Raw genomic sequence first — 27075 nt, 5'->3', positions numbered from 1 at the left:
GGGTTTCTCTGTGTAGCCCTGGCTGTCCTGAAACTCACTCTGTAGACCAGGCTGGCCTCGAACTCAGAAATCCGCCTGCCTCTGCCTCCCAAGTGCTGGGATTAAAGGCATGCGCCACCACGCCCGGCTCGATTTTTTTTTTTTTTTTTTGGTATTATATTAAATGACCTATAATCTGTAAGTGTCTGACACCAATCCCGCTCACCCACTCAGTGACCCCCGGAAACACCAATAGAGGGATAAGGAAGGAAGACATGAAAGACAGGAAGCCACACTTTTTTGCCATGCGTTCCAAGTGTTGATGTACCGGAGACAGGCTGTGCTGCTTGGGAGGAAGCCAGGATGTACACTGGCCGCAGGCTCCTCCCAGGATCATTATCCAGAACTTCCATTCACTGGGTATTTCTCTGACTGACTAAAAACCTTGGATGTTCCAGATGTAGTGGGGGTGAATCAGGAGGATGAGAACTTCTGAAACCCAGGATCTTGCAGAACCATGTTACCCTGATTCTTCTGTATGTTTGTCTTGATCTTTCAAAGTGCTAAGGATTATACTCAGCGTCTCCCTCATGCTAGGCAAATGTCTATGACTGAGCTACATCCTCAGCCCTTCTTTGACATTTCTATTTAGAGACAGGCTGTCATGAAACTGTCCATGCTAGCTCTGAACTTTCTATTCACCTACTTCAGCCTCCTGTGTCCTAAAATGACAGGACAGCAGCACCAGGCCCTGCTCCTGCTTCATTTAACAGACTTACAGCACATGTAACTACGCAAGCACAGCTGAGCAGTCAGCATGCAAGACAATGGCTCTCTCTACTCTTAGTCACTGAGTATGCTAAGATAGGTCACATACTCATTGACTTCCTTAGTCCACAAAGCAGGGCCAGTCATACATAGCTGCTGTCAGAACATATGCCTACATTCTTGCTCTGCGCACATCTCTATCTGTGTCATCTCCTCCAGCTTCGGAGCAGATGCTTCTCAGCATCTTCCTTCTAAAGGGGGAAAGCTTCAGGCGCATCCTGATGATCCATTTAGTCCTTCAATAAATATTTTGAATGCTTTCTTAACTTGGGTTTTCCTGCATGCTGTTTGAGAAAAGAGCATATAAAGAAGTTATTTCACTTGGTGCTCCCCCTGAAATATGGTTAAGGAAGAAGCTTAGGAAGCCTGGGGAGAAGCCACTACAATGGGCAACGAAGGCTCATCCTGCTGTGGACTCTGTGAAGGGCAGACAGATATTTATCTACACACAGTTAAGAGCTGCTATGAAGCATATGTACTGTCCACTGCTTACCACCTTGTCTCTGCCTAAACACACAGCACTGTAAGACTCAACAATCTACATCAAATGTACTTATATCCTGTAGATAAGCAGCCAGGGACCACAGCCTCCTAGGCACATAGCTAGCCACCCCCCTCTTTCATTAAGATCCAGAAAGGCTGCTAGGATAGAAAATGTCTCAACAGTATCTGCCATCTACTTGTACCTCAGAATTTGAAAAGCAGACCACTCTGGATTTTATTAGTTTATTAAGAGGACTCTTAATATTCTGAACTAAAGCACTGGAGAAGACACTGTTTCCATAAGAACCCTAGCTCAAGCTCCCTCCTGCTCAAGATGTTGCCAAAGGTTGTTCCAAGACAACAGAGAACTTGGCTGTAGTTGCTTCTGGGAAAGCTAGCCTTTATCTCCTTTGACATCTAGATTGTGCTGGCTGCCATAAGCACTAAAGAGAACAGCAAAGAAATGGCAGTCATAATGAGATCTCTTTACTACCATTAGAATGTCTATACCATAGGCAGGGTCAGGTTCTAGGCTCCTGATATGCAAATACCAGGTGCTGGGCAAGCACTATTGCTCAGAGCAGATGACATCATATGCTCTTGGGAAGCTTACACTTCAGTAGTAAAACAGAGAACGAACTGTTGGGTGTGACTTATACTGTGAAGGAAATACACAAAGAATGGTAGAGAATAGCTTGGAGAGATCCACTGTAAATGAAACAGTCTGAGAAGGTGGCACTGTGTTATTTTAAAAGTGAGAAAAGATCTACAAAAGAAAATGCCTGAGAGAATAGCTTTCTAAGTAGTGAGTATGACCACATGTAAAGACTAAGACAAAAATTCTAGAGAATTTGAGAGAAGTATTGTGAAAGTGGAGAAGATGGTAAAAGATGTGAAGGCAGAAGACAGAAGCAGGGTCCTTACAGGTCCACGAACAAACTTCAAAACACTAGAAAATTAAGTCAAAACTGTGAGGTGCAGTTTTTCTACTACAAGTTAGCAAAGAACCCAGTGTTTGGAAGGACTCCACCGTTGAAGACGTGGGGAACCCATGCTTTCACACGTTATTTGTAAGAGTGTTAATTAGTACAATAACTGAAGAGAAAATTGAGTCATATCACTGGAGTTGTTTTCAAAGAGCATATAGTTTATCATAGCCAATTCCAATACTAAGACTCTCTCCCACAGCACATCCATAGTGAGTAGCAAGATAGTCAGTCCTTGGGATGCTGTAGTGCTATGTACAACAAAACAGCCAGGGAAGGGGGGAGGGGAGAGCTTTTAAGATCCGCCAAATAAGAGACTTCCGTTGTAATCAGATCTTGGTGGTTTTATTAAAGTGAGACAAGGCAAGGTCCAATGAGCTGCTCACATGCCGTTTACAATAGTTTCGCGGGACTAATAGCGATTGCCAACCCTACTCTCACACAGTATCCCCGCACTCTGTGGTGAGCATCCACCCACTCACTCCCTGAGTACCCCATCTTGTCATTAGAAATCCTTGCTTTTAGGCTTTCCCAGCCGATAGACAGGGACGCCCTCCAGGAACAAGACCAGTGCCCTGCACCCCAATGTATAGATGCCATCATGTGGGCAGGAAGAAGCGGAGTCCTGGTTCGGTGGAGAAAAGACAACTTGGGAGATATTCAGACAGATGAATTAGGGACATACATCCAGAGTCTCGCTGCAGTTAGGAGCTGACAACCTTGTGGCTTCTAGGAAGACATCAGAAAATATGGCCAAGGATAAAGGACGCTTGAAAGCACCGCATTCTCTATTGTGAATGCATATCCTATCACGAATTCCCTTGAAAGTAAAAGAGGAAGCAACTTGGGTGTGGAGGGATGCAGGAGGAAAGCCTACAGAAGGACGAGGTGATGGATTAGATTGAAGTAACTCCTATTCCAGTCAAGACAAGGCTCTGTTCCTCCCACACCTCAGGACTTGTTAGAAGGATCCAAGATAAGCAGGAGCTCCAGAGCCCCCTACTGGCAGAAAGAAAAATAAACACCCAGAGAGCACATGGCTATTGCGCCTGCGTGGCTGGCAAACGCCACGGCACACGCGCATCACCTCCGTCCTGCCTACCCGGTGACGCAAAGTGCACGTAGGCGGAGACAGCTTCTCAGCATCTGCTGGGGGTTTGCTTCCACGCGTTAAGGCTCTGTTGACACGGACGGGCGCTGGAGAGCTGGGCGCGCGGTGTGTGGTCGCTGTCTGCCTCGGGCTACGCCACTACCTCTCCTGCGGGGCCGAGGGAGCCGTGCAGGGTAAGCGGGGCCAGCGAAATGTGCTTGGCTCGGAGGACTGATTACGGTTGGTCTCCCCACGCGCGCGAGGGACGGGGTTCCCCTTGATGCAGTTCCAATGCCTGATACCTCCCTGGGCCCGGAGACAGCTCCGGGGGGGAGGCCTCAGGGTCACTTGCGCTCTCGGTCCATTCAACTGGCTGTCTTTCCGTCCCTGCTGCGTAGCCCTCGCACGTCTACAACACACCGTGGGACTCGTGAGCTATGCTGTAGGCCAAGCAGCAGGGGTCTCTGCCCGAGTGTAGACCACAGCCCTGCCGCGTCCATTCATTCTGCTGGCCTGTGCTGACCCGCCCCCCGCAGAACCAGGCCCAGGCGCCTCCCCTTCTGCACTGGACAGTCCAACTGGGAGGCTCAGGAAACCGGGGAAACCCTGTCTTCTGACTGTGTGGAAGGTGGGAACCGTGGTGACATCGAAGAGCTTACCAGGGTGGTTCTGCCTGAGTTGGTGTGTGGCCACAGGTGCTTCAGGCTAAAGGAGAGAGAAAGGTCCTGATGTAGACACCCAGAATGTAGGACAGGGAGTCAGGGGGAACACATTTTTATTTTAAAAGCATCAGGAAGTAATTGGATTTGAGACACCATTGCTGAGTAGGTCACAGTGGACACAGCCCTTCACCCTGAGAGTATATCCCAAAAAAATCAGTCACCTGAAAATACCTGGTCCTTTTATGTCTGCAGATCCTGTGTGGTGAGGGGTGTAGGGAATGCTCATAGCCAGAATAGGAAAATCTCAGACAGTGAGGAAGGAAATTCCCTAGGGAGAGGCAGAGGACTGTGGTTACAGGATCTCTCCTGGGGTGCTGCAGAGCCGTTAAATGTGAATCACATTTAACAATGTGATTAGTCCTTGAAAAGAATGCAGCAAGCATAAAGGTAAGTCTGAATATTGCCCGCCCCCCTTCTCCTGCCCTGGAAGAAGGGTAGACTAAGATGGTGTGCATCTGAGTCCCATCTGGGGCCTCATGGACAGAACCTGAGAGTTACACAGCTCTCTGTGTACTTAGGTCTGGAAGAACCTACTGGCCCACGCAGGCATAGCACCCTGCAAAAGAATCAGGAGGAGGTAGTCTTCACCAGACTGTTAATCTATATATATATATATTTTTTTTCTTTCTACAACTACCAGGAGAAATACGTGACGCTTTGTTAATGTGCTTTATTTCTGGACACATATTTAGCATGTGCAGCAGTCATTTGTAATCATAGCTTGGTTCCTGTCTTTTAATGCAAACCTGAAAAAAATCTGGCAGCTGCCAGTTTGAATCAGACGGAGCATATTTCTGAGCTCTAGCCTCCCCTCCTCGCCCTCTAACATTCTCTGACTCCAGTATCTACCTGACAGGAGGTGGACCTCCCCAAGTCACCTCTGCTTGCCTCTGTGTGCTGCTTCCTGTTCCGTTCCACTTCCTGCTCATTCTCCACTTGGCTTTAGTTCAAGCTGCTGCTTCTGCAAACTCTGTTCTGCAAAGTGCAAACTAAGGTTGAGCTGTTCTCAGTGAGCTTTTTTGGGAGTCTGATCAGTATACCACCACTGGGTGTTAGACATAGCTAGAGAAAAGTAGTCCTCGTGCACTACTCCTTAGCTGTGGACAGACACTTCAACCCGACAGAATAAAGTTGATGTTTGGAGTTGAGCCTCTGAAATATGGCTATCCTGTGGACCAGTTTGTCTGGTTCTGGTCCTGTACCCCCTGGATATGATGTTCTGTTTGGATTGTTCATATCATCTAGAGCTTGCTGATATGTAAATGCAGTGATTGTAAATGCAGATTGATAAGTGTTGTCAGGTTGTACAAAGTAAGAGTCTTGTATTTCCAGGTTGGTGTAGGGCGCTCAGAGCACATGATGAAGATGTTCGGGCTGGGGAAGGCAGTGGTAGTAGGATTTTAGCAGAGGTTTTAGGATAGGGTCAGAATTGGACAAAATTGGCCCAGTTGATGGCTGAACATTCTGGGAATGGACAATAGTATGTGCGCAAAGGGCCTGGGACGGGTAGGAGCTGAGTTTTCAGGGCAAAAAGAAGCACTGTGCTCTTGGAGTGCTTGGGCAAGGATCAAAGGTATGGTATGAGGTGCAAGTACCCACAGCAGGTGATGGATGAGAGGAGCTCGTGAGAGCATTGGGTAGCTCTTAGGTGCAGAGGAACCAAGAGTATGGCAGGAGCTGGGGCCTGGCAAGGGAGGCTTACTCCTTGGCATCTGCCAAGAAAACCTTTTGTTCTGAGCCCTACATGTGGCAGGAACGGGGGAAAGTTTTGTCTTATTTTCTTGCTCTGGGCCTGGGGCTCAGAGGCAGCATTCATATAACCTGGGCTGCTTGCCTAAGAGTGTTTGAGTGTGACCAGAGATGGGACCAAGGAAGGCCTGCTCTGTGTACAGTGTCATCCCACTTCTGTTTTACCCAGACCAGCTCAGGATGAGTTCCCTGGCCTAGAACTACTGTTCTCTCCTCACGCAGGGCAGCCACAGGGTCCTTCTGCCCATAGTTGTCCCATGTGATGTGTCCTCTGCTCATCTACAAAGCCTGTAGAGCTTATGTTCTTTGTGGCTCCCCTTGAGCACATTGAATTTCCAGGATGCATTGCAAGTTATATGGTGGTCCTTCATGAACAGCCATCCACCTGCCTTGCAGAGGAGACCCTTGGAGGATTTACCCTGACCTACTCACACACTGCTGCCAGCCAGACACAAGTCCTACTTGAGGCCCATACCACCAAGCCTCCTGCTCTCCCAGGATTAGCTGCTGCGTTTCAATAACTGAAGAGTGTGAGTCGTGAAAAGACGGGCAGACATCCCTTGCGGACAGGAGAAGCCTTGAGATGCAGGGCCCTCATGTCTCATCTTTTTGAGACCAGGAGCTACTAAAAAAAAGAAATTGAATATCTAGGGGTGATGGTGCCCACCTCAACTCCCATCACTGAAAAGGCAGAGGCAGGAAGGTTGAGGTTTGAGACCAGCCTGGACTTCATATCAAAAACCTGTCTCAATAAACCTTTCTGAAAAAATTAAAAACTGTATTTTAAAAATGAGTGCGTGATTTTTGCTTAGATTATATTAGATCAAAACTGATGTGCCGCAGACCCTCTGGGTCCCATGCCTGCGTAGGAAAGAGTTCTCTTGAGCAGATGGGCAAAGAGTCGGATGGGACAGACAGAGACACACACAAGAGAGGTGTCGAATCTGAATGTAATGTCTTGGTAAAACATGAGACTATTATATTACAGCGAATATCATAAATTGTAAAACATAATAGATACGGTACATTGAAGTTTCCCAGGTGCAAGAGGAGTGACTTTAAAAAGACTATGTTTACTTAGAGATAAACGCCTGCTTTAGCCCTGACCAGGCAAAAGTTTTACACTTTGTTAATTGCTCCAGGGGGTTTAAATCTTGACAGGCTTCAAGAGTAATGTAGTGTCACTGACCCCGAAATTCTCTAGGCCTTGTTAAATTATATCTAATTTGGAGAATTTCCATTATCAGGATAGTATATCAACTTGCTCTGGTGTGGAATGTAGTTTGTAGTAAATATTTCTATCTCAGTGAGACTTTTAGTCTCTTTTTGCAGATAACTGAGCTAATGGCTAGTGTTTTATTGTTTTATGGTAGAGCTAAATTAGTTACTGAATAGGTTAAGCTCCTTGCTGTTATCTGGGATCTTAGAACACTGGGAAAGGCTTTAGCTATGTTAGAATTCAATCTTAAAAGGCATTTACTATAAGGTAATGCTTAATAGAGTGCACGTGAGTCTATACATTAGACTAACGGTGAGTGGAGGATTAATATTATGATTTTTAAAATTTTGGGGAGAAAAATGTCAGACTTCAGGAAGAGAGTCCCCTTTGAAACCCATTGCTTCATTGGTCAGTTTCCCAGCTTTCGCTATGTCAAACTGACTCAACCAAAGTACGTGACACTGATGGCCTCATTTTAATTCATTTTGCCACCTGGCTAGAGTTTTATAAGCTTTGAAAGACCAGACATGATTTACCCCTGGACAGGAGTGCGTCTTACAAATGAGAAGCAGTTTCCATTAAGCTTGCAGAAAATAGAAGGCCAGTGTTTGATAGCTGTCTCAGGTTCACTCTCGTTGTTCACATGGCCAGTTTTAAGCTCCCAGGAAAGTGAATCCTGAAGGTACAATCTCAGAAGTGTGAGTAAAGATGTGAAGGATGGGTGGGTCCTGTGGCTCTGTCACTGGAATGGTCTGCGGACACTGGGTTCTCTGATATAAGCAGCAGCATGTCCCAGTGTGTTTTGTTTGGAAGTTACCCAGTGTTTATAACCCTCAGTCCTGGACCATCCCTCCCAGAATCATCAAGAAAATCAAGAAAAGCCTCTGACTCCTGGGCAGTGGGGTGCAGACCAGTATGGGGCTGCATACTTTGTCCCCGGACCTAGGAACTTCTGACATACACTGTCGGCTCCTCCAGCCTAATGTGACTGACTTCATTCTTCTCTCTTCAACCAGCAGCGGCTACATAGTTCCCAGCAGACTGAGAAATGAGAAAAATACCAAACCATGGGACCCTGCGGATGACGAAGGTGGCATATCCCCTGGGACTGTGCGTGGGCCTGTTCATCTATGTTGCCTATATCAAGTGGCACCGGGCCTCTGCTGCCCAGGCCTTCTTCACCATTGCTGGGGCTGCCTCGGGGGCACGGTGGACCCAGCAGGCCTTCAGCTCCCCAGGCTCAGCTGCACGTGGTCATGAGGTCTTCTATGGGATCATGTTTGATGCTGGGAGTACCGGCACCCGCATCCACGTCTTCCAGTTCGCCCGGCCACCTGGAGGTATCTGTCTAACTCTGAGCCATGAGTTATGGGCACAGACACAGGATCTGACTTCCCCACTCTCAGGGCAAGGATCTTGAGAATTCCTGACTTCAGAAGAGAGTGTGTGGCTTGAGCCCCTGCTCCAGAGTAACGTAGAAGCCTGCTAACATGAAATTATTACGGCACTGGGGCAAAGCTCAGTGGGAGAAGCACGTGTAAGGCCCTGGGTGTGAGTACCAGACCTCTTGAAAAAAGAAGTGCAGTTACTAAGAGATACTCAGTGGCTACAAAGCCCGTGCCACTAACCTCCCCTGGAGCCCAAGGCTCTTCTTACACGAGTGAGTAGTGACTACCATTGATGGGGAGATAAGACCCTAGAGGGCATTTAGTAGCCTGTCCCCTCCCTGTGTCCACAGTAGGCCTTGTAACTGAACCTGTCATTTGGGCCATGTCATGTTGATATTGGGAGATCTCAAGGCAGGAAACAACTCTAGAGTCAGGCTCAGGGAAGCCAGGATCCCAGGCAAGTCAGAACAGTAGCAGAAACCTGGGACTGAGGCTTGCAGATCTGCTGCTGTAGGTCCTGCATGGCACTGAGGGCTCTGGACCTCAGGCCCTACCCGCTTTGCTTCCCAGGAGTGGGGACATTAGGCAGAAGGTGGGTGCTTGTCTCCAGGATCCCTTGGCTGCCTGGGTCTTGACTTAGCTCTCTTGTCTGTTGCCCTGAAATCTACCCTCTTTGTGCATCTGACTTTCAATCAGTCAGCTTTCTGCCCCTCTGCTTTGTCCTAGTCCCATCTCCAGGTCCCTAGTAGCCAGACACCATCCTGGCATTAACTGCTCTGTCAGCATGAGATCCCTGGCAACTCTTCCCAGAGCTACAGTAGCCTGTTTTACTTGCTTCTGAATTAATTTTTATATGTCTTTATGTGTTTGGGCCAGAACTTTGCTTAAAAAAAAAACTTTATTGAGGATCACTTAGATTTTAAAAGTCTGCATCCATTCAAGGTGTTAAATTTAAACAGTTAAGCTGGATGCGATGGCGCATGCCTTTAATTCCAGTACAAGCAGAGGCAGGCAGATATCTGTGAGTCCAAGGTCAGCCTGGTGTGCATAGTGAGTCCCAGGAGAGCCAAGGGTACATATAGAGACCCTGCCTGAAAAACAACAATAGTAGCAATTTAATAAAGTTTTGCGGACTGAAAAGCATAAACGATGCCCTGCCCTTCTGTAAATTTGTCCCATTTGTACATTGAGAACTTTTATACTTCGTAGCTGTCTTAGTCAGGGTTTCTATTCCTGCACAAACATCATGGCCAAGAAGCAAGTTGGGGAGGAAAGGGTTTATTCAGCTTACACTTCTACATTGCTATTCATCACCAAAGGACGTCAGAACTGGAACTCAAGCAGGTCAGGAAGCAGGAGCTGATGCAGAGGCCATGGAGGGATGTTCCTTACTGGCTTGCTTCCTCTGGCTTGCTCAGCCTGCTCTCTTATAGAACCAAGACTACCAGCCCAGAAATGGTCCCACCCTCAAGGGGCCTCCCCACTTTGACCACTAATTGAGAAAATGCCTTACAGTTGGATCTCATGGAGGCATCTCCTCAACTGAAGGTCCTTTCTCTGTGATAACTCCAGCTGTGTCAAGTTGCCACAAAACCAGCCAGTACAATAGCTAAACATTTAAACACCAAATCTACTTACCTCCCAAGTTGGTTTTGAGACCGAATGTAACAGGGGTGGTTGGGAGGGAATCCTGAGTGGTGGAACACTGTCCTAGCATGTCTGAGGCCCTGACTCAGTTTCTAGCACCAAATTTTTAAAAGTAATCTTTCAGTTTAAGCAGTAGTAACGATAATCCAGTGTTTGCCTTTAGGGAGAACAGTCATTTTGAAAAGTTTTGTTCCTTTTTTTCTGGTCCTGTTTTTTCCTTCCTCGGTCCTCATATTTACATATTCATATTTGGAACTGGCGTCTTCAGCCACAGGATGCCTCTGGGTACTTTAATGCAGCCCACTCCTCCGAACATCAAACACTCAACTTCTTAAGAAGAAAAACAAACCCTTCAGAAGCTTGTTCAAGGCCCATCTAAGAATATCATCTTATAATTATGGGCATCGTGTTTATGTTACAGTTTAAGACCATTTATTAAATCAGCAAGAGTTATCTTAAGTAAGGTGTCCTCAATAAAGTTAGGGTGTGAGTTGTCTGCTCCGTGCAGTGCTGGAATCAATCCCAGGGCCTCTAGCTTGCTAGGCAAAGACACTCACCCCCGCCTGCCTTTATACACACAGACACACATATACACCCATGTATGCGCACACACACATTTAATAAAGGAGAGCTCTGGTGTAGGCTTTACTCAGCTAAACTAAATTGCAGGATTTAAACAAAAATAGTCCCTCGTAATTGGTCATCATGGTCAGGCCTCCGCTCTTAACATCAGCTAGTCTCTGTTGTATATCCTCATAACTCTGTATATATTCATAGTTTCATCTTTTAAAAATGTTTTCCCTTTAGAAACTCCCACCTTGACCCATGAAACCTTCAAAGCACTGAAGCCTGGGCTTTCTGCTTATGCTGATGATGTTGAAAAGGTAACTATGTTCTGTGTCTGTTTTCCCTTCTAGTGTCCCCTAACAGACTTACTAGCCAGCCCCTTCTGAACTGGATCCGTTGACTGTCCCCTGAGAGAAAAAGATCTTCCTTGCTGCCTGAGGATAGAGGGGTAGAGAGAGGTACAGGTCTCACCCACCGGTGTGGTGTATGTCATGAGGCCCTCCCCTAATCCTTATGCAGTTCAGAAGCTCACATCCACAGATGTACAGAAGCATTGTTGTGGAGCTGGAGAGATGGTTCAGTGGTTAAGAGCACTGACGGTTCTTCCATAGGAATCAGGTTCCATTTCCAGCACCTACAGAACAGTTTATTACCATCTGTAACTCCAGGCCCAGGGACTCTAATGCCTTCTTCTGGCCTCTGTGGGCATGGCACACACGTAGTACAGTGTGTACAAGTGTGCAGGCAAAACACTCATACAAGCAATAAATGAAAAAGAGAAGGCTGTATTTGGACTTTAAAATATTTATAAAATATCTAATAAAAATTGTTTAAAAAATCTATAGTTTTTGTATAAGTTTTGTATAATATTCTGTGATACAAGGGGCTAGGGATAGAGCCCAGGGCTTCCCAGGGCTTGGCCAGTGCTCTGATACAGAGCTACAACTCCCATAGTGCATTTGTAGTTTTAATTTTTCATTACAGTTCCTCTGACTGAAGGAACATTTACTAAAAATATTAATGTTAAAACTGTTATGCTAGGGCTAGCAGAGAAACTCGGTGGTGAAGTGCTTGCCTAGCACGCCTGGTCCCCTGGGCTTCATCTCCAGTACCCACCCCACAAAAATAATAAATACAAAGTACACGTAATTCATGAAAGCCCCAAACCAAATAAATGTAATAGAATAAATAAATATAAAGCAAATTTCATTAAAGTGAAGTAAGGACTTTTGTAAGCGTGTAGCTTTTAGACGTCTGATGTTCTTCATGTGCTAGCGTAGGTGAGCTGAAGACACCTGGCCTTCTTCGAAAGCAGAAACTAGCAGTCAGAGAGCTCTGACCTCCCTGTCATTCCTTTATCTTTTTCTTCTTTTAAATGCTGTTTATGAAACCCAGGGCTTCTCATGTGTGAGCCACATCCTTAGCCCAGGTCCAGCATTTCTCAGAGCATGAGCTATGGTTATTCCTGTCCACAGTTGCATCATGGTTGCAGACAGGGTAGTACAGGACTTGGCTATACAACAAACAAATTAGTGATTTGGCTAAATTGAATTGAATGTCATGCTTAGATTAATTAACTAGGGGAATTAAAACTCCAACTTATAGATAAGTGACACACTCAGTGAGATGAGTGTCCTGGCTGCTTCCAGAATGTGCCCTGCTTCCTCATGGAGTCTTCAAGACCCGCTTTGTGTGTCCTTGGACAAATATTTGAGACCTCTCCCTCTTTTTATTTTGCATCCACAGTAGGGAGGTAGAGTCTGTCATGTTCGGGTGGATTTGTGGAGTTGGAATTCTAGGTAAAAAGTGAGTTTTCCCCTTGGGCAGGCTTTACTATTTACCCATGTTTACATCAGAGCCACCCTTTGAGCTTTCTGGCAAGTGATGGCACCCTAATGAGGCTATTCATGGGACTCAGGTCTATGAATGACGCTACAATTTGCTAGTTTCTCCATGACGTCCAGGGAAGTAGTCCCAACCCTGTGAGGTCACCTGGTGAGGGCTGGTGTCTAAGTTAGGATCTCTATTGCTTTGATGAATACCATGACCAAAAAGCAAGTTAGGGAGGAAAGAGGTTATTGAGTTTGCACTTCCCCATTGCAAGTCTATCAATGAAGGAAGCTAGGACAAGGGACTCGAGTAAGGTAGGAGCCTAGAGACAGGATCTGATACAGAGGCCGTGGTAGCCTGCTTACTCAGCCTACTTTCTTATAGAACCCAGGACCACCAGGGATGACACCACCACCCAGTTCCATAGGCCTTCCCCCATCAATCACTAGTTAAGAAAACACCCTACAGCTGAATCTTATGGAGGCGTTTTCTTAATTGAGCCCCACTTCTTTCAGGTAACTCTAGCTTGTGTCAAGTTGACACAAAACTAACCAGCACAGGTGATGACAGACCAGAGCATAAATCTTGCTCGGAAAGCATGGAAGCTATGTAAAAGGAGGCTCAGCCCGTGGCTCTTGCCCTGTTTTCACATGCCATGTTCTATGCCAAGGGCTATCCTCCATGTTCTGGCCTCCTTGTGTTCTCACAACTGGCCAGTGCTGCTTGATGCAATGGCTCTGCTGTTTTTGAAATTAAGAGAAAGGGGTCAGGAGGTGCATACGCAGGTAGATTCACTAGCTTCACGTGGCTGCTGAACTAAGTTCAAGTCCCAGAACCCACATGAAAAGCCCAGTGTGGTGAGTCACGTTGCTTATATAACTCATGCCATAGCAGAAACGAGAGACCCTGCCTACACAGGTGGAAGGTGAGCACTGACACCTGGAGGTTGCCCTCTGTTCTCTACATGTGAATATGTGCATGTGCGTGCGCACACATCCCCCAAATGTAATTCTTAAGTTAGATAATATATTTAAATATACATTTTAAAGTGTGGTGGTACCTGGGTAGTATGTATAACAGCCCTGATTTGCTTTCACAACATCCACAGAGTGCTCAGGGGATCCAAGAGCTTCTGAATGTTGCTAAGCAACACATTCCTTATGATTTCTGGAAGGCTACCCCTCTGGTTCTCAAGGCCACAGCCGGTTTGCGCCTGCTGCCGGGAGAAAAGGCTCAGAAGTTGCTGCAAAAGGTAAGCTTAGCCGTTCCCCCAACTGGAGAGTGGTTAAGGATCACTAAAAACACTAACCATGCTGGGCGTGCTGGTGTACATCTGTCACCCAGCACCGAGATGGCAGAGCAAGATCGTAAGCCAGAGGCCATGATGAGCTCCAGAGTGAGACATTGTCTCAGAACAAAATAGCCACTAACGTCCCAGTTAGTGTCAAGCAGGCAGGACATAGAAGAGAAAACCATTGGAACTTTCATAGTATCACTTTAGGAATCTTCTTTCTAACATGTAAGAAAATGACTGTTTTAAAATTATGTTGTGCTTCTGAAGGGTGCCCTCCCCACAAGGTATGTGAGCTGGGCTGGTGTCTTAGCCTGAGCTCAGTTGTGGCTACCCAAGAGACCCTCAGCCTCTTCCCCGGTTATGGTGCTTTTTGGGGGACCTAGTGTCCCCAGACAGCCACTTTACACTTCATACTAGGGATACATCCTCATCCCCAGAATATATAGCTAATTCTCTTCCCATCTACCAAGTTTAGGAAGATACAGTCTCCCTCAACCTCTAGATTATTCTTACACTGTTTGTATGCAAGATGGTGGCACAGTACACCTTCTTAGGCGACAAAGGAGGCAGACACTGCAGTCTCATGTCCTGGGATTCCTTAGAAAGTAAAGAAACATACCCAGTTACACACACCCCCTACACCCTCTGCCAGGCTCTGATACCCATGTTCCTACCTATATATATGCAGACCACATGAGTGGTCCCCAGGCTTAAGCTCCACCTCATAGGGCTTTTTGCCCTTCATGTCCCAACCCAAAGCCAGGCAGTGTTTGGGGACTCATGGGGCTTGGTGCATGCCAACCCTCTCTAGGCTATCTTTTTTCTCAGAACTCTGTTATCCCCAGCAGTTAAAGATGGAGTACCTGGAGTGGCATGTTCCTTAGCTATCTATCCTAGGGTTATCAGCCAAGGACACCTCTATAGAGATTGCAGAAGCTTGAAACAGTGTAAGCTTTGCCTCAGAGAACACTGCAGAACCTTCCAGTGTTCTGTCACAGCCAACAGCCAGCTGAACACATCCTTGGGAACCTCCGATCTTAATTCTGAAGATTGAACACATCCTCCCTGCCCCGGCTTGGGTGGAGGGTGAGATACTCCAGCTGACCTCAAACTCCAGGTCTCCTGCCTTCCTAGCTCTGGGAGTACAAATGAAGTTCGTAGAGCTGTAGCTCCATGCTGGGCTAAGAAGTGTTTCTTCTTGCGTTTAGGTGAAGGAGGTGTTCAAGGCATCACCCTTCCTTGTCGGGGATGACTGTGTTTCCATCATGAACGGCACAGACGAAGGTAGAGTTGACAAATGGGCATCTCATCAGTGCATGTCCCAGTCAGACAAATGTGCCACTGCTGCTGCTGCCACCACTGCTGTTTCTGTTGCTGCCGCTGCTGCCGCCGCTGCTGCTGCACCTACACCGACTCCAGGCCTGAAGGCACTGTCGCCAGGCCAGGTCATGGTCTTGTGCACAGCTTTATTGTGCACAACAGTTACGTTGTTAGAGACAAGCTTTTTACCTGGTACAGGTGAAGCCTTTGAAAACATCATGTTAGAGCCGGGCGTGGTGGCGCACGCCTTTAATCCCAGCACTTGGGAGGCAGAGGCAGGCGGATTTCTGAGTTCGAGGCCAGCCTGGTCTACAGAGTGAGTTCCAGGACAGCCAGGACTACGCAGAGAAACCCTGTCTCGAAAAACCAAAAAAAAAAAAAAAAAAAAAAAAAAACGAAAACATCATGTTTTGGGTTTTAAGGGCATTTTAAGAACAGTAGTTGCTGACAGGCTGGGAATATTGTGGTTATATAACTCGTTCTGAGACTGACCCTTGAGTCTCCTCCCTGGCTAGTGATTTTAAATAAGACCTTAAGAGTGAGCTTGTCTGGAGGGCAGATGTAGCATTGGATTCTTTTTCTACCTCTTTTAAAAGTGGAAGCTGGTGACAAAATCCTGGAGGAGACATGGCATTTGGTAATGTGTTCTAAGGGTTTAGTGTGTGCCCGAAGACCCTGGGTTCTTGGCTGGAAATGGCAAGCGATGCCCACCATGCCCCTGAAATCTGGAAATAGGTAGCAGCCCCATGTGTCAAGGATTAAAATGCAGTCTGGAGACATGGCTTAGCTATTATGAGTACTTGCTACCCTTTCAGAAGACACAAGTTCAGTTCCCACCTACCACGTGGTGGCTTCTAACCACCCATGACTCTAGTTCCAGGGGCTTTAACCCCTCTTCTGGCCTTCATGGGTATCAGGCACACACGAAGTCCACAGATATACATGCAAGTAAAACACCCATGCACAGAAAAGACATTTCGAACTCTTTTTTTTTTTTTTTTTTTTAAGGAATTAAAATACTTGTGCGATTCTCTTACAGGTGTTTCGGCCTGGATCACTGTCAACTTCCTGACAGGTGTGTGTCTACCTACCGAATGGGAAAGGCTACTGGCTCACTGTCCCTAGCAAAGGAGTGCCTGTCAGGCTTTCTGAAGTACAGAGGCCCCATTCCCATAACGCCCAGATTCAGTGTTGCTGACTTACTTGGAGGCAGATAGGGTGGCGGCATGTCCAGACAGGTCAGGCAGAATCAACCCGTATGTGCCTGTGTCTAGAGCTCCTTCCTACCCCTGCTCTTCTTTCAGCTCAACCCCAGCCCAGCATCCACTGGAGCTCTGACCTGTAGTCATGAGAAGCAGTGAATAGAACCTGGTCATGGGCCTAGAGAGATTGCTCAGTGGTTAGGAGCACTGGCTGCTCTTCCAGAGGTCCTGAGCTCCATGAGCTCAACCACACGGTGGCTCACAACCATCTGGGATGTAATGGGATCTGATGCCCTCTTCTGGCACTCAGGCGAAAGGGGTTCATGCAGATAGAGTACTTAAATACATAAAACAAATAAGTCTGTTTTAAAAAACAAAGATTAAAAAAAAAGCCAGTCAGGCCTTAAAATATTGGCTGTGATGTGCTTGCTAATGAGCTCTGGCAGGAACACCTGCCTGTGGAAACAGGTTGTGAAGAGACACTTGCAGATTGTTCTCAGTGTGGCCCCTTCACTGGAGAAGGGCAGTGTGTCTGTATAGAAGGAAGAAAGGGTTTTCCTGGCAGGTCTCACCAAGATGAGGGCACAAAGATACTGGTGGGTAGGCTTGGGCTCTCTACTGCAGATGCTTTGGGAGCACTGTGTCTGGGGTGGGGCTGGCCGAAGAGGATGCCTCGCAGAGAGGACCTGTGTCAGAATAGCAAAGTCAGTGTTTCTCTCTGTGGTCAGTGTGATCCTGTTCTTCACACCACAGCCACAGTATGCAGAGCCGTGGCTCGTGGATACCTTGAACTTGCCGTTGTCTAAGGAGTTGCAGCAGCCTCTCTGCCTTTTTCCCCACTCGGAAAGGCTTCTGACCTCTCTTTGGTCTTCCTGGTGTCCTCATTTCCTTCCTAACACGACAGCACTATCTATGCTTATACTCACTGTGATCTAGGCAGTCTGAAGACCCCAGGAAGCAGCAGTGTGGGCATGCTGGATTTGGGCGGAGGATCCACTCAGATCACCTTCCTCCCACGTGTCGAGGTAACCAGTCCTGCCTGCTGACCAGGTGTGTGCATCACAGTCAGGGGAGCTGCAGTCACCCAGAGGAGGCCCCTCAGAGAAGGCCCTTGGCCACTGGAAGGCGCTCTGCCCCTCTGAGTTCTCTCACAGATAACGACTTAGATTTTTAACTCTACCCACTAAAATCCAAAATAAAAACCTGCTCTTCATTGAGGTAAAACCAAATGATGACTAGTGTTGTGCTAGAGACTAGATACCTCCCATCCTCCACAGAGTTCCAGGAGCAAGAGCGGACAGTGTGGCTCATAGGCAGGAGGGAGGTCAGCCTTCAAGATAAACATTCTAAATGAGGTTAAAAAAAAAAGCAACTTGCATTTCATGCCATCTATTTCAAATACCTCTCTTTTCAGCCACATCTTGTTTTCAGTGTGTTACACACTGTGTAAAGATATTTATATAGGCGTGGTGGCACACTCCTTTAATCCCAGCACTCGGGAGGCAGAGGCAGGCAGATTTCTGAGTTCGAGGCCAGCCTGGTCTACAAAGTGAGTTCCAGGACAGCCAGGGCTATACAGAGAAACCCTGTCTCAAAAAAAAAAAAAAATTATACAACTAGAAACTGAAGCTATGATTCTATTCACTTTCTGAGACAGATGCTTATCTAGTCTGAGTGGACTGTGTGTGTCAGAAGAGGCAAGATGCAGCTGGTCTTGTGCTGTACATCTGTAAGCCCAGTTCTGGGGGGAGACTGAGGTTGGAGGACTAGAAGGGCAAAGCTCGCCTAGACAAGTTAACAGGACCTTTATCTCAAAATGATGAGGAGGAGGAGGGGGAGGAGGAGTGGAGAAGGAGGAGGAGGGGGGAGGAGGAGGAATGCTGAGGATGTTGCTTTGTTTACTGGTCAAGTTCTTAGAACTTAAGAGCCCTGGTTTGGTCCCTAATATGGAAAGAAATACAAAAAACAACAAAACAGCTTAAGAGAAACCACTCACCCCAGATGGGTTTGGTTTTGGTTTTTTTACTCCTTGCTCCTCATTGTTTCATAGTCAGAAATGTAGTGGGAAACTCACTTGTGTCCCAGTTCTGTGATTCAGGGAGGAGGGCATGGTGTTGTGGAAAGCAGGGGCAACAGTAGCTCCATGTTCCTCCCCAGGGTACCCTGCAGGCCTCCCCGCCCGGCCACCTGACAGCGCTGCAGATGTTTAACAGGACTTACAAGCTGTACTCCTACAGGTGGGTTTGCTCACTCCTGGTACCACCCACGGATGCCTCATGGCGGGATCCTTTCCCATGTACGTGCCAGATCCCAGAATCTCACGCCAAGAGACTACCTGGGCCCTTCTTGTCCTGCCTCCCCTGCTTCTCCTATGTACTTCATTTTAAAATTCACTGTAAAACCACATTCTTCTTTGGTGCTTGTCCTGTTCTGTTCTACTTTGGGGGAGGCTTGGAAAAGACTTAAGAGGTGAGGAGTGGGCTGCCGGCTAGCCACAAGGCACTTCCTGCACCTCATAAAAGAAAATGATAGACTCTGCCTGCCTCGCTGCTGTGTGTACAGATTCCATTAGAGCTCAAGACAGGCTCTCAGTTCAATTAGTGTTTCAGCCACGGGGCTCATAGAAAACGCAGTGAAAACCTTACTCACATTGAGCCCAGGCAGGTGTATGTGTGTATGCCCAGCCTCACCAAGATTTGTCTCCACAGCTACCTGGGGCTGGGACTGATGTCGGCACGACTGGCTATCTTGGGCGGTGTGGAGGGGAAACCTGGTGAGTAGAACATTTGCTCTAGGCTCTCTCCCTCCTCTCAGTGCTCCTCCTCCTCCTCCTCCTCTTCTCTTCCCCTTCTTCCTGCACTACACAGCAGCATATCAGCCATTGGCCACTCAGTCAGCTTAGGTGGAATATGTCCAGGTCTAAGGTAAGATGGGGTACGAATGGCCCTTTGAACATTCCTCTGAGTTATCATTCTTGAAAGAGATAGTAGGGGCTTGCTAGAAAGATGACACAGTGGCTAAGAGCTCTGGCTAGAGGAGCTCTGGCCCACTCTTCTAGAGGACCCAGGTTCTATTCCCAGTTCACAACTGTCTGTAACTCTTGCCCCAAGGGATCTGAACCCTCTTCTATCCCCTGCAGATGGTGCACATATGTGGCACACCCACATATATATATGTAGGCAAGACACCTATGTACATAAAATAAAGGGAAGTTTTTTGGCTAAAAAAAAAGGAGAGATACTAGGGAAATAATTTCTGAATCATGTCACCTGAGTTTGGAATCACCTCATGTGTCACTTTCTGTCACTTAACAGTAGCTGGGGCGAATGACACCAAGGAAGAGTTTGTCTGACTTATGGTTCTGGGGGTTTAAGTTCATGGTCACTTACTTATATTACCTTTGGGTTGTGGTCAATCAGGACATCATGAAGGGAGCATGTGGCTGGACATACTGTTCACCTGCTGGCGGCAGGAAGCAAAGGACGAAAGAGACCCCAGGAGTCCTTCAAGGAAATGCCCTGATGACCTAACTTCTCCTGGGGCCCACCTACTAAAGGTTTCACCCCAGCATAATAGTTCTAAAGCCTGGGAGCAAGCTTTCAGAGCATAGCTTCTGGGTCCAGTTCATGCTGTGAGCACAGATTCACTCTGTAGCATGGTAACACCTGGTGGCACCTGTCCTTGCCTTCCTACCAGCCTGCCAGTTACTCCCAGCCTCAGCTATCTGCAAAATTGGGTTGCATTGGTCTCCTCCAACTAGGGTCATCGTGATAACTGATGAAATAGCACTTGGCCCAGTGTCTGGGACCTTAGATGCCCAGAGGACATGCGATGCTTCATTTCACTGGGTCACAGTCATGTTCCTGAGCAAGCAAGATTGGCTGCCTGTGACAGAGCAGGGCTTTTCTCCAGCTGACCTGGACTGTCCTGGGAGATGGGGCTCATTGCACCCCAGCATCCTGTAGAATGCCTGTAGCATTCTCTGTTGCACCCCTACCCAGTCTTTTAAGCTCCTTTTAATGGTCATGGCACTGTTTGCTTCTTACCTACATGGTCATCTCTATTTCAGCTGAGAATGACAAGGAACTGGTCAGCCCCTGTCTGTCTCCCCGGTTCCGAGGAGAGTGGGAGCATGCGGAGGTCACCTATAGAATTTCAGGACAGAAGGCAGGTAGGTGGCATTGCTGTCAGGCTCATGAGGGACAATGGTAGTCTGCTTCCCCTGTCCCTTTTCCAGATCACTGTACAAAGCAGGCCCCAACACAGACAAGGCTGGACCTTCCCTAGTGCAGGCAGCCAAGAGCTGTGGCAAGATTGTGAAGGCTTGTATGGAGAGCTGGGCCCTCTGCAGGGTCTCTACACAAAGTCTCCTTGTCTCTCACCAAATACCTCTGTCCAAAGAGCCCAGTTTCTGAACAGACCTCCAGTGGGAGAGGAACTGGCTGCCATGGGACCTGAGACAAATAGCCACATTTGGGCTTCTGGCCCAAAAGCTCTTCCCTGGCTGGTTCTGTGCAGAGAGAAATGAAGGCTGCTTCTGCCAACAGCCCAGGGTACACAGCCCCCACCACCCTGTCACTGGCCTTCATCCTGGTCTGTGTTACTCTGGGTCCTTTGACTTTCTTCAAGGAGAAATACTGGGATGTTGTTCCCAGGCTAGACGCAATACATATGGCATATCTGCCTTTGGTTGTTGTGTGGTCAGCCTGGTTCTACTGTCAGTTTTGCAGGTCTAACTCGTTCCTCAGAAAGGGTTGCACTTGGGGAAGGTACAGCCTTGTCTGTGTTGGCGGACGCTTTTTAGAAGTATCTGGAAAAGAAACAGGGGGAAGGCCAGGTCTTGCCACCACAGTATCTGCTTTCTGATAGGAGGAATTAGATGAGGAAATAAGAGCCTTGAAGCCAAAATGACCTAGAATGGGTGAGGCATGGCAGATGGCGGTATTAACGAGGAAGGCCCATACATAGCATTTCAGCCAGGGTGTGAAGAGATAGGGTCAAGCTGCCCATATCTAAACAGTGTTCTGGTCAAGGATGCAGAGTGTGCAGCAGCTGAAGCTTCAGTGAATATGGAGGTAGTGTGGCTGATCTGACCAAGGTCAGAGAGAGGAAATGGAGTCTGGGAGCTGAGAGCATAGCTGGGAGGCCCATGGAGGATCACTGGGAAGGAGAGGAGAGGGAAACTAGTTAAAGCCAGTCTAAGACAGGGTCATTAAAGTGCCCATTGGATGACCAGGGAAGTTGAATGATCTTCAGAGTTTCTCAGCTTCTGGGCTTTCTGCCATCCAGATACATAGCTTGGCAGATGGCCCATGGCTACTTCCTGGTTTGTGAGGTAGGGAGGTTGCATGTTGTGTGGCTAAGTTAAAACAAGCTGCTGGGTTGACAAGTATGGAGTGGAGGACCACACAGGGCCAGACAACACACCATCCAGTGTTTAGATACAGGATCCTCCTGGTAAGGCCTGCTCCATGCCTGAGGACTTGCAAATGCCTGGAGAGTGCCTGCTGGGAGCCATGTGGCCTCTGTGCCCTGGGCTTGCTGACGTTAGCTGTGTGCTCTCTCTTGTCTTTTACAGTGGGCCTCTATGAGCTGTGTGCCAGCAGAGTATCAGAAGTCCTCCGAAATAAAGTACACAGGACGGAAGAGGCACAGCACGTGGACTTCTATGCGTTTTCCTACTACTATGACCTTGCAGCCAGCTTTGGCCTTATAGGTAAGGGCCAGGCCAGTCTGGGCAGAGGGCCAGTGCTCGCCAGTAGTGGCTTTGTTGGTATGTGTGAAGTGAGTGGGCTCAGGGAACAGTGTGAGAGGCAGGAAGGAGTAAGCCCCTTCTCATAGGTAAGTGAGTTCCTTTGAGCCAGTCAGAAGGTAGGGCTGCTGCTGCTTCACTCACTGTGTACTGCCCGGCCTTGCCCTGTGGCCTCAGCTCCGGAGCCCCTTGGGATGGCTAACCACATGCTCTCTTTCTGAGGAAGGGGTTAGACCAGCAATGAGGGGCTCACCTTGGTCTAAAGAGCCAGGGCAGGGTAGACAGCAAGCCAGTGGGGTTTGTTGAGGCTGTCAGTAGCCAGTCTGTGAAAAGGGTACAAAGGTACCTTGGTGGTTTAAAAAAACCGTTTTCTTTTCAAAAAAAATTATTTAGATTATATACTTATACCTAATCTATGTAAATGGATATATATGAATGTTTTACCTGCAAGTGTGTGTGTGCACCACATTCACTGCTGGCCTGTGGAGGCCCAAAAGGGGCATTGGATCTCCTGGACCTGGAGATAAAGATGGTTGTACTGGGAACCAAATCCTCTACAAGAGCAACAAGCATCTAAATCTCTGAAAGCTATCTCCCCAGCTCGTGCTCCCTCCCCCTCCTCCCTCCCCCTCCTCCCTCCCCCTCCTCCCTCCCCCTCCCCCTCTTCCCCCCACCTCGTGTGTGTGTGTGTGTGTGTGTGTGTGTGTGTGTGTGTGTGTGTGTGTGTGTGGTCTGCTCATATTTGTATGTACCACATAGGTGCCTGCCTGGCCCATGGAGGCCAGGAGATAGATAGCATTAGATCCCCTAGAACTGGAGATACAGATGATTGTGAGCCACCATGTAGATGTCAGAGTCAAATCCTTTACCTCTGGAAGAACAGCCAATGCTCTTAACTGCTAAGACACCCGTCCAGCCCCCAAAACAGTTTCCTTAAAGAAATAACTCAAGGCAATGCAGATGCATTGGCTGGGGTAACAAGCATGCTAAGTAATGCTTCCTGAAAGCAGGAGATTCCCACAGCCTCTTTTCTGGCTCCGGAGCTAGAGCAGGGGACACTCACTTGTGTACTCTTGACCACACCAAAGCTATGGGCATTGCAGTGCAGGGGTCCCCACTTCAACTTGCTTTGCAGCCTTCTGGGTGGGGGTGGGGGCCTTCTTCTTTGGAGCCAGCTCTGTGAGGCCCTTGCCTTGGCTTTTCTACGAATAACTTCTGCTACCTATGTGGCAGCTCTGAGGAAGGAAGATAACCCTACAGTCACATGCTGTCAGTGTGTCTCTGAGGAGAGAGGCAGTGCCTCCAGAGTCCAGAGAAGTTCACTCGCCTCCCGATGCACTACTCTGTGCTTCTACTGTTGCTAGTTTCAAGCACTTGCTTTTTCCTGGGGCCCAGAGATACTGGTGAGGCTCCTTGGGGGACATTGCAGAGTTGGGGATAAGGTTAGCCCCCTATCCTGAATGGTGCTGGTAGAGATACCTGCTCATCTTAAGCTGCACCTCTTCTGATTCTATGGTAGCTCTGTGGCAGAGCACTTGCCCAGCATACGTGAGGCTAAAGATTTGATTCCTTGGGACTTTTAAAAGGAGACACAGGAGCAGTGAGTGTGGGCAGCTCCCCGAAGTCAGCAGTGGTTACATATAAGAAAGACCCACGTCTGCATGTTTATGTGTGCTGTGGACCTCCTGGTATGGGGTCTGCAAGTGCCAGCCTGGGACATCAGTGGCATCACATGGTTCCACCATGTTCCTGCTGAATGGGTGTCTATCTTATCCAACAGATGCAGAGAAAGGAGGCAGCCTTGTAGTTGGAGACTTTGAGATAGCAGCCAAGTACGGTGAGTGGTGCTGTAACTGTCAGGGGTTGTAGGAACAGAAACCCCATGTGCTTGTGATGGGCACAAGGCCCAGAATTGCTGGGCTTGGTACCTTATTCTGTCCAGTAGACAGTGCTGGAGGTGTGTAAGGGCAGGATGCAGAGTATACTAGGCTCAGCTAAGGCCTAAATCCAGGATGCTACCCTCTGGTGGAAGGTATCCCCAGATGTGAAAGGCCATAGTCCCGGTGCCTGTCCTCGCTCTCCTTACCATCATGCCCTTTCTGCACCCGTTCTGTGTCACATCACCCTGGCACCTAAGACTGAGTGTCATGTCCATATTCAGCCCTGCTGGCTGCTGCTCCCAGTTTGCAGTTGAAAGCTCATGAGCTTTGCGGTTTTCTCCATAGGAGTTTTCTTCTCCTCTCTCCCCCATCCTCCCCTACCAATAGCGTGGTGGTTTCATGCTTTCCTGGCACATCTTGACTTTTTCCCGGACTTTGGATGTCTGGGTGGATTTGCCCGTCTATCAAGAATAGATTCTAGGAACTATAGAAATGGTTTGAGAGTGTTTGCTGCACAAACATGAGAATCTGAACTCAGATACCCGGAACCCACATAAAAATCTGGGTGTGGTTGCCTGTGCTTACAAAGCCCAGGCTGAGGGGGAGAAGACAGAAGGGTTGCTGAGGCTTGTTGGCCAACTGCTGAGCTCCAGGTTCAAATGAGAGACCTTGTCGCAAGGGAATAAAGTAGAGAGTACTATAGCAGGAGACCAGATGTTCTCCTCTGTCCTCTGTGCCCACACAAGGGCACACACAAGGATAGACTTGGAATTAAAGGATAGCTTTAATGTCATTATTGTAAAGCTTGATTCTAGGTATGTTGACACCTAGAAAGTTTTGAGGGTCTCAGATACAGAGATGTGGTCAGGAGATGGGGTTACTCCAAGGTAAGAGTAACCCCTTGGTTACTCTTATCACTTGGTTACTTACCACTGTTTCCCCAAGATAAGACATTCAAGACTCTTTTGGCCCTGGCATCCAGGCCTAGTCGAAGTTGAGACTGGCCTCTTGGTCTGCCAATAGGATGGTTCCACTGTAGTTTGACAGTAAATCAGAAGTGAAGAGCACTGGGCAGTGGTGGCACACACCTTTAATCCTAGCACTTAGGAGGCAGAGGCAGGCAGATCTCTGAGTTTAAGACTACCCTGGTCTACAGAGTGAGTTCCAGGAAAGCCAGGGCTATGCCAAAAAACACTCAAAGAAACAAATAGTAATAAAAAAGAAGTGAAGAGCGACACCCACAGCAGTTGGGGCCAGGGTTGTTGCTCCATCCCAACTAGAGATTGTCTAAAACACAACTGAGAGTCGGCATCTCTCCCAGTGTGCCGCACTCTGGAGACACAGCCGCCGAGCAGCCCCTTTGCCTGCATGGACCTCACCTATATCAGCCTACTGCTCCACGAGTTTGGTTTTCCCGGGGACAAGGTGCTGAAGGTAAGTATGTGTGCCACATTCCACTTGTGGGGTGGGGTGCTGGGAACTGTTGACCCTACTGTTTGAATTTTTATCTCCTGCTCCTATCCCTGCTTTAAAGAAACAGCCCAGCACTGTGTCTATCCTCCTCAGCCACTGCCTTCTTCCACAGACACCACCCGGTCTCTGCAGCTCAGGCCTGTGACCTCATCTTCTCTTTTCCTTTGTCTTTTCAAGCTGGCTCGGAAAATTGACAATGTTGAAACCAGCTGGGCTCTGGGAGCTATTTTTCATTACATCGACTCCCTGAAGAGACAGAAGGTTCCTGCCTTGTAGCAGCTGAGCCCTACTCCCTGCCTCAACCAGAATTCCAAGGCTCCCAACTCCATGGACCCCTCTGTCTTGGAAGTGACACCATCCTTGAGGAGCCTGTGTCTGGCTGAGACCCTCTGGGCCTGCAGTGGCATCTGCAGATTTGCCTGGGACATGGCCCGTGTACTAGCCCTGCTACACCACACTAGCTGGGGCAGGGCCAGGGTAGGAATGCTGCCTGGCCTGAGGCCATCTCCCTGCCTTACTTACCTCCAAGTGGGCAGGGAGCCAGGTGGGGCCCAGGGCACATGCTAAGATAGAGATGCAGCCCTGTTCTTATCCCATCCGTGTGCAGGATTGTGGCTGCTTTTATGTGTTTCTGTGATGTGAGTCTTGTTTTGTCTCCCAGCCCCTGTTCCCTCATGAGCCAGGCCTCTCTGCCTTCCCAGAGTTGTGGGAGTTGAAGTAACCTGACCGACCTTGCACATCCAAGGGGAGCGCATCTTGAATGTGGCCATCTCTTCCTCAGGACAGACATGTGAAGTTACCTGGAGCTTTGCTGTCCCACCTTTGAACGGTATAGCATTAACTGACATGGGGACACTGAGTAGGAAGAAGATGGCCCAGTGCCTCTTTACAGACCCAGCGTGCCACCTTTGCAGAGACTGTGGGTGTGAGCAGAGCTGTGAGAATGTTCAGGGCCGTTGCTCAAGTACTACCTTGTGAGCTGTGAGTGCTTTACGTTAAAACTGAGCCCCTCTTCTGGACACAACTATGTCCCAGTGAATGTATTCCTGCTATGAGCCACTTGCAGACTAGTGGGGCAGATTAGAAAGCTCAGCCCGGAACCATACTACTCCTCACCCCACCCCCTCACTCGGCTGCAGCTGGCTTCCCTATGGTCCCCTCAGTGAATGTACAGTTCATAGAATAAGCTGAGCCACCACTGTTCAACTCAAAATAAAGGTTTACAAGGGTTTCTCTCTTTTGCCTCATTAGTGAGCGCCCAGCATTTAAAACCTGCCCAAGTGGGACAATGGGTAGTAGCAGAAACCCAGCAGCAGTGACAGCAGCAGCAGCAGCAGGCCACCCGGAGGCCTGGGCTGTTTTGGGGTTGGGGGGTCCCTGTCCCAGCTTTCTATGGAGCTCCTCCCTCTCCTGAGACATAGCTGACAGTTTGACTAGGGACAGCTCTGGGTACATCACTCTAGGTCACTCTGCGCTCAACAATGATTTGGCTTGATTCTGGCATAGTTCCAAAAGGGCCGCATACCAGGGGGAAAGACAGTGAGCCCACTGATACCCCGGATGCTCACATCCCCCAAGCCTGTGGTGAGTTCACAAGGTTTGGCCCTGAAAAACACTCCCTACCTCCCACCTCCTACACTAAGAATTCCACTTGGACTGGCCAGAG

At 48.3% G+C, this 27075-nt stretch overlaps 1 protein-coding gene across 2 annotated transcripts; it reads left to right on the top strand.

The window, feature by feature from the left end:
* Positions 1-3391: 3391 nt before the first annotated feature.
* Positions 3392-26640, top strand: Entpd6 (ectonucleoside triphosphate diphosphohydrolase 6). 2 transcript variants are annotated; one of them, XM_021186385.3, is made up of 14 exons: positions 3392-3560; positions 8076-8396; positions 10899-10975; positions 13597-13740; positions 14991-15066; positions 16142-16177; positions 17241-17329; positions 18462-18541; positions 19013-19077; positions 20374-20475; positions 21883-22020; positions 23837-23893; positions 25258-25370; positions 25587-26640. In XM_021186385.3, the coding sequence occupies exons 2-14, from the start codon at positions 8105-8107 to the stop codon at positions 25683-25685; spliced, it is 1368 nt and encodes a 455-aa protein (XP_021042044.1). In that variant the 5' UTR covers positions 3392-3560; positions 8076-8104; the 3' UTR covers positions 25686-26640. The 2 variants fall into 2 exon arrangements, with proteins under 2 accessions (XP_021042044.1, XP_021042035.1); XM_021186376.3 differs by having other exon boundaries at positions 8073-8396.
* The last annotated feature ends 435 nt before the right edge of the window (positions 26641-27075 follow it).

Source organism: Mus caroli, unplaced genomic scaffold (assembly GCF_978045245.1).
Source record: "Mus caroli unplaced genomic scaffold, Mus_caroli_1 scaffold_2, whole genome shotgun sequence".
NCBI lineage: Eukaryota > Metazoa > Chordata > Mammalia > Rodentia > Muridae > Mus > Mus caroli.
This window is presented reverse-complemented; position numbering and strand designations above follow the sequence as displayed.

Excerpts from the sequence above, each read along its gene's own strand:
- Entpd6 (XM_021186385.3), top strand. The coding sequence starts at position 8,105 with ATGAGAAAAATACCAAACCATGGGACCCTGCGGATGACGAAGGTGGCA. Across the intron at positions 13,741-14,990 it reads CTCAGAAGTTGCTGCAAAAG|GTGAAGGAGGTGTTCAAGGC; the intron begins GTAAGCTTAGCC and ends TCTTGCGTTTAG. Across the intron at positions 19,078-20,373 it reads CGGTGTGGAGGGGAAACCTG|CTGAGAATGACAAGGAACTG; the intron begins GTGAGTAGAACA and ends TCTCTATTTCAG.